General features: G+C 35.8%; 1 protein-coding gene across 1 annotated transcript in view; it reads left to right on the forward strand.

The window, feature by feature from the left end:
• The window catches only part of WDR47 (WD repeat domain 47), a 56946-nt gene that overhangs the window by 20052 nt on the left and 24545 nt on the right, over nucleotides 1-12349 (forward strand). Inside the window, exons 4-6 of the mRNA XM_082834047.1 lie at nucleotides 3626-3710; nucleotides 5302-6104; nucleotides 10568-10691. Of these exons, the coding sequence (XP_082690173.1) occupies nucleotides 3626-3710; nucleotides 5302-6104; nucleotides 10568-10691 (1012 nt within the window). The remainder of the gene's footprint in view (nucleotides 1-3625; nucleotides 3711-5301; nucleotides 6105-10567; nucleotides 10692-12349) is intronic.

The following is a 12349-nucleotide window of genomic DNA, read 5'->3' on the forward strand; positions in this document are numbered from 1 at the left end:
GCCATGTCTGAAGCAGTTGTTTCGTCATGATAGTACAAAGAATTTAAAGATGTCATTCCATTGTTTCCTGGCCTCCATTATTTCTGACAAACAGTTATCCTTAATTCTCTTGTATGTAATGTTTCTTTCTTTCTATTTTTTCTTCTTCTACTGGCTGCCTTCAAGATTTTCTCCTTGTCATTAGTTTTCAGCAGTTTGATTTTGATGTGCCTAAGTGTGATTTATTTGTATTTTTTCCTGCTTGGGGTTTGCTGAGCTTTTTGGATCTATAAGTTTATGTCTTTCATCAAGTTTGGGAAGTTTTTGGCAGTTACATCTTCAAAAATTTTTTCTGCCCCTTTTTCTCCTTCTAAGTATACAATATTAGACAGATTGATATTGTTCCACAGTTTTGAGGCTTTGTTCCTTTTTTAAAAAAAACATTTTTTCTGTGTATTTTTCAGTCTGGATTATTTCTTTTGATTTACCTTCAATATTTATTGACACTTTCTTGAGTTATTAGCAATCTGCTCATAAACAATGAATTTTTCATTTCAGATATTGTACTTTTTGGTTGCAGAATTTACTTTTATTTATAATTTTTCTCTGAGATATTCCTATCTGTTTGTTCATTGTGACTGTACTTCCCAAAAAGCCCTTGAACATATTTTTAGTAACTGCTTGTTCACCAATAGTCCTTATTTGCTAATTCCAACTTTTAGGTTATATCAGGCTCAGTTTCTATTGATTGCATTTTCTCTTAACTATGAGTCACTTTTTTTCACGTCTAGTCATTTTTTAATGTATTTTGCACATTGGGATTCATTGTTGAAACTCTGGATTTCTGTTATCTTCCTTTGGAAGGTATTGATTTTTATTCATGCAGGGAGTTTACTTTGTTGTACTTCAGAATGCAAACTCTGTCCCTCACCTAGTGGACACCAGATGAAATCTCTGCTCAGTTATTTAGCCTTCAATCTGTTGCTTTCCCTGGGCTCTTTGGAGTCTCCGTTGCATCTTCAGTTTTAGGGATGACCAAGGATTTAGGCACAGTTTATACAGTAGATTCTGGTGTATTTTTCATTGTGGTTTCCTCTTGTTTTGGAAAAAAATGAAACCTGCCCACCACTTTTCAGCTGTTCTGGCAGCCGAACTTCTCAAAAGCCTGACTTCTCCAAAGCCTGTAAAACTGCAGCTTTCTGCCTGAGTTCTAGCTCACACTGTGTGGACTGGGGAGTGCTCTCAGCTGGAAGGCCTTATACCCTTCAGTCTCACCCCCTAAAGTTCCCTTTTTCAAGGATTGACTTCCCTCTAGTTATGCCAGCTTTTTTTTTTTTCTTCAGTGCTTTCAAATATTTTTTGTATTTAATCTAGGGTTTAATTGTTATTTGCAGAAAGGTTAGCCAGGTACAAGTTACTCCACCATTATCAGAAGTGGAACCTCATATTAGTTTCTGATTCTCCATAAACCATGCTATTTGATACCTCTTTGCCTTTTTTTTTTTTTTTTTTTTGTGGTTCACGGGCCTCTCCTGTTGCAGAGAACAGGCTCCGGACGTGCAGGCTCAGCAGCCATGGCTCACGGGCCCAGCCGCTCCGTGGCATGTGGGATCTTCCCGGACTGGGGCACGAACCCATGTCCCCTGCATCAGCAGGCGCACTCTCAACCACTGCACCACCAGGGAAGCGCCCCCTCTTTGCTTTTATACATTCTTCATTTATCTGGGATACTGTTTCTTACATCATCTCCTGCCTTTACATAGCACATTCTTGATCATCTTCCAAGAGTCATTTCTTGTAAGACCCTCACTATTTCTGGTAGACCTGTTTCATACTCCTTTGAAATCTTGCTGAATCCTATACATATTTAATGCAATTTATTAGATGACCCTCTTCTTTTTTTAAAAAAATTGAAGTATAGTTGATTTATAATAATGTGTTAGTTTCAGGTACACAGCATGGTGTTTCAGTATTTTTGCAGATTATATTCCATTATAGGTTATTACAAGATATTGGGTATAATTCTCTGTGCTATATAGTTAATCCTTGTTGCTTACCTATTTTATGTATAGTAGTTTGCCTTTGTTAATCTCATACCCCTAACTTATCCCTCCCCACCCCCCACCCCCCATTTTGGTAACCACAAGTTTGTTTTCTGTGTCTGTGAGTCTGTTTCGGTTTTGTATATATGTTCATTTGTATTATTTTTTAGATTCTACATGTGTTATCATATAGTATTTGTCTTTCTTTGTCTGACTTATTTCAGTAAGCACAATATTCTCTAGGTTCATCCATGTTTTTGCAGATGGCAATATTTTGTTCTTTTTCTGCTTCCTTGTGTGACTTTTAAAAAGTTTTTTATTGAAGTATAGTTGATTTACAATGTTGTGTTAGTTTCAGGTGTACAGCAAAGTGATTCAGTTATACATATATCCACTCTTTTTTAGATTCTTTTCCCATGTAGGTCATCACAGAGTATTGAGTAGAGTTTCCTGTGCTATACAGTAGGTCTTTATTAGTTATTTATTTCATATAGAGTAGTGTGTATATGTCAATCCCAATCTCCCAATTTATCCCTCCTCCCCTTCCCCCCGTTAACCATAAGTTTGTTTTCCACATCTGTAACTCTATTTCTATTTTGTAAATAAGTTCATTTGTACCACTTTTTAGATTCCACATATAAGCGATATCATATGATATTTGTCCTTTTCTGTCTGACTTACTTCACTCAGTATGACAATCTCTAAGTCCATCCATGGTGCTGCAAATTGCATTATTTTGTTCTTTTTTATGGCTGAGTAATAGTTCATTGCGTGTGTGTACACATGCACGCAATGCACCACAGCTACTTACTCCAATCATCTGTTGATGGGTACTTGGGTTGCTTCCATTAGATGACCCTCTTCCTGAAGGCAGGGATTTTGTTTTATTGGACACATATTTGCTGTTACAACAGTGGTTGAAAGAATGACTGTGAAGTTCATTATTATTTTCTTTCAGCCCTTAGAAACACTTTTCTTTAAAGTGCTTAAGGCATTCAACATGTTTTGATTCATAGAGAAGTCACGTAGACACTCCCTTCCCCTCTCTGAAAAATCCCTTTTAAAAAGTTTTAAGTCTACAGTTATCTTATGGTTTTTTAGCAATGTTGTTGATTCCTTCCTATCCTTTCAGCTCTATTTTTATTAGACCTTTCTCATGTTTGAAAAGAAAAGAGGACATATTTTGGGAAATAAAATATTTGTAATATAAAGAATTTTGATTTCATATTAGGTGACATTTGACATCTTCCATGAAAACTTGATTGCTTAGAATTAATATTGCAAATAGAAATCCTTCCTTTGAGTATTAAATTGTGATTACTTGCTGCTGAAATTATTTTAATTATGGCTTCAGTGTGATCAGCTTTGTAAAATAATTAAAGAATTTTCTGAAAGGAAAGCTACTTACAGTAACTTATAAGTACATTTGATTTATGAGACATTGGAAAATTAATTTTTTAAAGTCTTTTTTTAAAGAAATAATTAGTCCTGTAAGAAAAACTTGGCCTGTTTTGCTTTAGGAACTTGAGTCTCATTTCTTGTCTTCGACATTGCTATAATTCAGATTTTAATCATTTTAATGTTTCATATTTTATTTTTCACAGGTTTCGTTATATTATCCTGAAGCAGAAGTTTTTAGAAGCTTTATGTGTTAACAACGCAATGTCAGCAGAAGATGAGCCCCAGCATGTAAGATTTTTATTCCTAAAGGTTTGCTCCACAGTCTTGTTTCAGTCATAAGTATTCTATTCACTAAAGCAAAAGATTAGTATCATGAGTTTTCAAAGTTTTTATGAGCGGGTGTGGGGCAAGATCTGCTCTTTTGCAGATGTAGTACTTTCAGTCTGTAGTGCTTCTGAATTTGTTGTGTGATTTAGGCAAAGATGATAAGTGAGTGGCTGTCTGGTTGGAGAGTGTGTGCTCCCCTCTTGTTTAAGGTGATATAGATAGCAAAAGATGTTTGACTTGATGACTCTACATCATTGCTTCTTTTCTTATCCCAGAAGTGGATTATGTTTACTTCCTCTTTCTGTCTTTTCAGTACTTTCTTTGATCCAGAGGTGTGTTTTTTAACTCTTTTTTTTTTTGGCTGCGCAGTGCAGCTTGTAGAATCTTAGTTCCCTGACCAGGGATTGAACCTGGGCCCTCAGCAGTGAAAGCACAGAGCCCTAACCACTGGACAGCCAGGGAATTCCCCAAAGGTGTTTTTTTAGTACAATGTGTATTTTTAATAACAGTTTAGATTTAATGATATTAAATTCTTTTTGATTAGAGAGATACTTTTAAAGTTTTAATATTAGTATTGTCGCATCCAAAACCAAAGAAACTTTTATTAAGTGCCAGTAAGTAATCATTGAAATAATAGAGAAATGTTTGCAGATAATGATGTTTAAAAGTGGAAAGAAGGACTTCCCTGGTAGTCCAGTGGTTAAGACTCCATGCTTCCACTGCAGGGGTCACGGGTTTGATCCCTGGTCGGGGAACTAAGATTCTGCGTGCTGCATGTTGTGGCCAAAAAAAAGAAAAAAGTGTAAAGAACACTGGAATATTAGTCAATAAGAATTTTTATTCTGTCTTTGTCACTAACCAACTGAATTACATAGGTTAAATCTGCACCCTAACTTTTCCTACAGGTAAGATATAGAAGCTGTGCTATGCAAGCTCTAAGGTTCCTTACATCATCAAAAGCTTATGATACTAAGATAATATTCACTATACAAATTATTGTAATTTGTTTTTCAGCTAAGCTTCCTTTTGTTCTGTCTCTGCACTGTTTTTGTAGAAATGAACTGTAGGTGTTCCCTTTCTTGATTTGCTTTCTCTCTCCACACACATTTGTCCTAAGGTAAGTTTGAGGATGGCTCTTTTGCTTTTTGAGTAAGCTGGAGTGATAGCAAGCTATAATAAATAATTGAATTTTGGCATGCTTCAGTTTCATTGCTAGAAAACTTAATTATCCTTACTCTTAAAAAATTATACATTTGAAAATGATAGTATTAAGTCTGAATTACAACACTTTTTTTATAGGTAAAAGTTTAATGTGCTAATAACCAAATTTTAAAATCTTTATTTTAGGAGTAAAAAACATTTTGGTTCCTGACTTGAAACTTGTTAAATAGCCCACAATTATATGAGTATTCTGTGACATGAGTTTATCCTTTTGCAATTGAACAGTTTGTGAAAGTTGGTAAAGTGTCTTTATATTTGAATAAAATACTCTCATTGTTTTCATATCTCATAGCATCTCTCTTTATAGCAATCACTTATGTTTTTCTTACAGCTGGAATTTACCATGCAAGAAGCTGTGCAATGTTTACATGCCCTAGAAGAGTACTGTCCTTCTAAAGATGATTACAGCAAGCTCTGTTTGCTTTTGACTTTGCCTCGTCTGACCAATCATGCTGAATTTAAGGACTGGAATCCCAGCACTGCACGAGTTCACTGTTTTGAAGAGGCTTGTGTCATGGTTGCAGAATTCATCCCTGCTGATAGGAAGCTAAGTGAGGCTGGTTTTAAAGCAAGTAACAATCGTTTATTTCAGCTTGTAATGAAGGGCCTACTTTATGAATGCTGTGTAGAATTTTGTCAAAGTAAAGCAACTGGAGAAGAAATTACAGAAAGTGAAGTACTACTTGGTATCGACCTCTTATGTGGTAATGGTTGTGATGATTTGGATCTGAGTTTATTGTCATGGCTTCAGAATCTCCCATCTTCGGTCTTCTCTTGTGCTTTTGAACAGAAAATGCTTAATATTCATGTTGACAAACTTCTGAAACCCACAAAAGCTGCATATGCTGATCTTTTGACTCCTCTTATCAGCAAACTTTCTCCCTATCCATCATCTCCATTGAGAAGGCCTCAATCAGCTGATGCCTATATGACCCGCTCTCTGAATCCTGCTTTAGATGGCCTCACTTGTGGACTAACCAGTCATGATAAGAGAATTTCAGACCTTGGGAACAAAACTTCTCCAATGTCACACTCCTTTGCTAACTTCCATTATCCAGGGGTACAAAACCTCAGTAGAAGTCTCATGCTTGAGAATACAGAATGTCACAGTATTTATGAAGAATCCCCTGAACGGTAAGTATTTGCTCATGAAAATTGGGAGATCTCCACAAGTGTGAGATAATCTAATTGGGGGGTGTGTGTGTGTGTGTGTTTTAAATGTTCAAGTCCATTTAGTTGAAAGTTAGTCTTTAAAACTTTATTTATAAGGCATTTTAAAAATTTTGATAATTACAGTTATCAGGGAAAACCTTTATTTTTGTATCCCGTATTATCATTTTGCTGGTTATAAAGGCAGTACATGTGCATTGAAGAAATTTTGGAAAATATGGAAGAGTATCAATAAGAGAATTAAAATCCCACACAATCTTGCGCTTAGATGACCAACATTTTCCCAATGAATACATTTTTAAAAATTGAGAAGGTTCTATATATATTTTCATATAATTTGCTTTTTTCACTTGATAAATCATGACGTTTTCCCATATATTTTTCTTTTTTTGCGGTACGCGGGCCTCTCGCTGTTGTGACCTCTCCCGTTGTGGAGCACAGGCTCCAGAACCACAGGCTCAGTGGCCATGGCTTACAGGCCCAGCTGCTCCACGGCATGTGGGATCTTCCCGGACCAGGGCACGAACCTGTGTCCCCTGCATCAGCAGGCGGACTCTCAACCACTGTGCCACCAGGGAAGCCCCTCCCATATTTTTAAACATTTATTGAGGTCAGTGATTAATGGTGTGTGCAGTATTCCATTGTATGACTGGATCATAATTTTACCTAGTTCCTTATTGTAAGAGAGTAGACTGTTTCCTGTAAATATTACTGTACTGAACATGTATGTATAAAAATCTCTGATTATTTCCACTTATCATTTTTTAGTAATTCTTTATATACATACATGAGAAAATTAAGTATTAAAACTACCACTTTTTCCTTCAAACCTGGCTTGTAATAATAATTTCCTGATTAGCAGTTCTTTATTTCAAGGCTTAGGAAACTTCCTGCCTCCATTTTCCAGGAAACCTACTGGGGACACATCCTGGTTTCCTATACTCAGAGTTGATGCTATGAAGTATTACTATCGACTGCAATAAGTTTATTAAAAGCACAAAAACTAAACCTAAACCTTTTACTATTCATATAGGAGAGTTGGAGGCATTCTTTATTGAAGAAGGAGCACTGGACTTGGAATTTCTATTTCTAATTAAAACAGGAGGAGATCTTTAGTTAAGGGTTAAGGCACAAGAATTACAGGATAAATATTTATGGAAGCATTTTCTGTTAAGTTGCTGTGAGATTGTTGGGGTGGGTGGGTGTGATTTTCTTTAATGTTCTTTAAAGAGAGGAGAGGATTCTGGGATCAGTTAAGTGAGGGACTTCCCAAAGCCTAGGGTGACTTCCTAAGGCATCTTATTGCTCTGTATTTTATATTTGAAAGATAAAGATGATATCTAGTGATAAAAACGAATGAATATAATTTAATATAAGAGCATCCTATTATCTAAATCCTAAAGGAATAGAGAATCTTGAGCATTGGTAGAGACTATCTTAAAGTTTTCTTGGACTTTCTGATCCCCTTAGAGAAAATTCTCATTGTCTGGGATGCTGGGCTTCAATTCTGGGGGAACTGCTGATATTCTTCTGAGTACATGAGATGATAGGATATTCTTGGTTGATATAATGAATAGCACGTTTTGAATTGTGCACCAGTGGGATTGTCTTTATAAAGAAAAAAGACACACAAAAATCCAGCCAAATTTGACTCTACATGTGCTATTCCCTATGTAAAGAAAGTACTATAAATTGAGGAATGACTGAATAAAGATGGAAAGAAGTGGAATATAAGTTATTAGACCATTATAGAATAAACAGTGGGGTAAAACGTGACATGTCAAAAGGTAAGTAATATATGTGTTTTTAGCTGAGCAGTAGTAATAACCCAGAAAACATCTGTCATGTCTCTGAAATTGGAAAACTTATGGGACAAAGCAGTGTAGAACAATGAATAGAACATGGTCTTTGGAGTCAGACTTGGGTTTGAACTGTAGCCTTGCCATTTTCTAGCTGTGTGATCTTGGGATGGTTACTCTCTGAGCCTCAGTGACCTCCTCTATAAAATAGAGTGTTGACTTGCAGAGTGGTAAACATGTACCTAGTGCTTAATAAATATAAATTTCCCCTGTTCAGGGTCCATACCCTTGGAAAGTACAGTGTGTCAAAAGGGCTACTAATAACATACTATGGGAGAGCTATTGTGCTGTGGATAAAGTATAAAAATTTACTTTGGAAAAAAGTTTACCTGGTTTTAAAGAATATTTTAGGTGTAATTAAAAAATATTGGAAAGCTCAGATCAGTTATGTTAAAATGCAGCATAAAGAAACTCCTGCTTGTGGTAATTTGAAGTCAGTATTCTTTAAAAATATTTGATTGTCTTCTCTGTGCTAGCACTGTGCTGCATCCCCAGGGTATGATTGAGTTACTATGGTGAAGAAGAAGATAAAACACAGAAGAAAAGATTATAAAAGAGTGTGTGGTATTTTGAAGGATATCTTTTCACTCCAACAGAAACCAACTCAAAATAAAAAAGGAATAAAAATCAGTTGAAATACACAGGCTGTGACTATACAATATAATGGTCTCAAAATTAAATGGCAGGAAAAAGATCTATTCGCATACATGTGCCAGCATTGGATTTGGAGTCTGAAGACCTGGATTCAAGTTCTAACTTTATTTACTGTGTATTTTTGGGAAAATGACTTTTTTGAGTCTGTTTCTTCATGTGTGAAGTGGGAGTTTTAACCTATTTTACAGGTTATTGTGCAAGTTAAGTGAGATAATGCATGTGGAAGTGCTGTATAAATTGCAAAATTAAATCAAATGTTACTTTATAAAGGTTGTTTTATTCTATCTCTATACAGTTAATAACTCTTACAAATTCAATTTATGGACTAAAATGGGGCTTCCTATGGTCACTAGCAGCTTACAGCACAGTCTGATAGCTGAAAACTCTTCCCAGGTCTTTCTACTTCCTCCTCAGGGTGCATGTGTGTGTATGTATGTTTAGGTACTTAAGACTACTAGGCTGCTAACTAATGGTGCCTTTGTGAAGATGACTGTCTAGCTCTGCTTTCCTAAACCCTAGACCTATATTTTGATATGTCTTACATACTTCTGCCTGGAGAGGCCATTAGGAAGTCATCTCCTAATCAAATTCATTGAAGACAAAAATCACTTTACTTTTGTACTTGTTCCTATGGTGCCTTTTACTGATAGGTAATCTATGTGAATGTGGTATTTGTCATCTTTGGATAATCTTAGTTATTAAAAACTTTGAACAGCATAAATATGAAAGTAGAAATTGCTAGTATTTTAGAAGACTGTTAGGAACAACCTGACATAAGACATCAAGCTTACTAATTAGTATACATTAAAAATATTTGAGGACTTCCCCTGGTGCAGTGGTTAAGAATCCGCCTGAAGGGATTGAAGGGGACACGGTTGAAGCCCTGGTCCGGGAAGATCCCACATGCCGTGGAGCAACTAAGCCAGTGCGCCACAACTACTGAGCCTGAGCTCTAGAGCCTATGAGCCACAACTACTGAGCCCGTGGGCCACAACTACTGAAGCCTGCGCACCTAAAGCCTGTGCTCTGCAACAAGAGAAGCCACTGCAATGAGAAGCCCACACACTGCAATGAAGAGCAGCCCCCGCTCGCCGCAACTAGAGAAAGCCTGCGCGCAGCAACAAAGATTCAATACAGCCAAAAATAAAATAAATTTTAAATAAATAAATAAAAATAATTAGTATAAATTTTTTTTAATTTGAAAGAGGTATGTTTAGCTTTTGTGTTAAGTGCAAATCAAAGAAAGCCTTTTAATAAAATCTCAACTATTCTTAAAATTTTATTGAAATATATTAGAGGAAAGAAAATTGATGTTTGGATAACAAAATAACAGATTAAGAGTTCTTTAAGAGAGTGTAGGCCTTAGGTCATCTAACCTATTAATTCGTAGGTGAAGCTGAGCCACAGAGAATGTAAGTGATTTTCCCAAGGTCACACACATTATTTTAGATGGGAGCCCCTACCGTCCTTGCTTAATAATCCAGTGCTCTTCCATTATAAGCACATTCTATTTTAAAAAATCCCTTACATAGTGTACTTAAGAGAAGAAAGTGGGCTTTCTTGGTGGCGCAGTGGTTGAGAGTCTGCCTGCTGATGCAGGGGGACGCGGGTTCGTGCCCTGGTCCGGGAGGATCCCACATGCCGTGGAGTGGCTGGGCCCGTGGGCCATGGCCGCTGGGCCTGCGCGTCCGGAGCCTGTGCTTCGCAGCGGGAGAGGCCACAGCAGTGAGAGGCCCGCATACCGCAAAAAAAAAAAAAAAAAAAAAAAAGAGAAGAAAGTAAAATTTAAAAATCTGTTTTTGTGCATTTGATAAACACTTAGGCTAAATATTCACTTTTTAAATTAAAATTTCTCTAACTACAATATGTTTTTCTTTACCCCTACCTCTTCCTTTTTGTTTTTTTGCCCTGAAGTGATACACCTGTTGAGGCACAGCGGCCTATCAGCAGTGAAATCCTGGGCCAGAGTTCAGTTTCAGAAAAAGACCCTGCAAATGGAGCACAGAATTCAGGACCAGCTAAGCAAGAAAAAAATGAGGTAATATTTACTACACCTCGAGTCTTTTAGAGTTATTCTCTTTGTAAGAAGTAATACTATTTGCTTGGATAGAATTTAAAAAGAATTGTCTGATATTTGAGAGTAGGAGAGAGAATATCTAGATTTTCTTATTTAGTAAATCATTTTCTCCCCTCTTCCTTAAGAATTTATAGTATTTTTAGTTATCACTGTATATTTTGGAGCATTTTTAATGGATGGATTTATTAACAATTTAAAATATCACAGTTGACATTGCTCCTGCATGTTTGAGCACTCATGTAATTGAACTTGCATTAAATGCAGACAGCTTGTATTTTTAAGATATATGCTCTGTATTTTGCTAATTAGATTTAATGAGCAAGAAATTGTGACATTTATAATATAGAATAATACTTTATCTAAGCCTTTAGAGTTCCAGATTATTTTTCTGTGGTGCTTTGGGAAGGAAATTGTACTGTGAAATAGGGTGTAAATTTTATCTTATATATATCCCCACTTATAAGGGGTGAGTAGGTAGGTTTAATAAGTTGAATAAGTTTTTTTGGTTTTGACTAAATATTTAGAATGAAGTAGAAAAATTTTTCTTAAAAGTACATATGGATATGCACAAAACAACAGAATCCCGAAATATATGAGGCAAACATTGGCAGAGCTGAAGGGAGAAATAGACAGTTCTGCAATAGTAGTTGGAGACATCAATACCCCACTTGCAGTAATGGATAGAACATTTAACAGAAGATCAGTAAGGATATAGAGGACTTGAACAACACTGGACGTAATAGACATCTATAGAACACTCAACAATAGTAGAATACACATTCTTCTCCAGTGCACGTGCAGTGTTCTTCAGGATAGACCATGTGTTAGGACGCAAAACAAATCTCAATAACTTTTAAAAGATCTGAAATCATGTAAAGTATCTCCTCTGACCACAGTGGAATGAAGCTAGAAATTGATAACAGAAGGAAAATTTTTAAATCCAAAATTTGTAAAAATTAATCAACACACTCTTAAACAACCACTGGATCAAAGAAGAAATCACAAGGGAAATTAGAAAATACTTAGAGACTAATGAAAATGAGTACAACGTACCAAATATACAACAAAATTATGGAATGCAGCAAAAGCAGTGCTCAGGGAGAAATTTATAGCTGCAAATGCTTACATTAAAAAAGAAGAAAGATCTCAAATCAATAACCTAATTTTATGCCTTGAAGAGCTAGGAAAAGGAAGAGCAAGCTAGACCCAAAGCTAGCAGAAGGAAGGAAATAATAAAGATTAGAAGAGAGAGAAATAAAATAGAGAAAAGGAAAACAACAGAGGGAATCAACAAAACCAAAAGTTGGTTCTTTTAAAAGATCAATAAAATTGACAAGCCCTTAGCTAGACTGACAAAGAAAAACAAAACACAAATAACTAAAATCAAAAATAAAACTATCAACCTTACAATAATGAAAAGATTATAAGAGAATACTGTGACCAGTTGTAAGCCAACAAATTAAACAACTTAGATGAAATGGACAAATTCCTTAGAAACACAAATTACTAAACTGACTCAGAAAGAAATAGAAAATCTCAACAGATGTATAATGAGTAAAGAGATTGAATCAGTAATCAAAAAACTTCTCAACAGAGAAAAGACTGGGATCAGATGGCTT

The sequence above is a fragment of the Leucopleurus acutus genome (genome assembly GCF_964270905.1).
Source record: "Leucopleurus acutus genome assembly, chromosome: 2".
In the NCBI taxonomy this organism is placed as follows: Eukaryota; Metazoa; Chordata; class Mammalia; order Artiodactyla; family Delphinidae; genus Leucopleurus; species Leucopleurus acutus.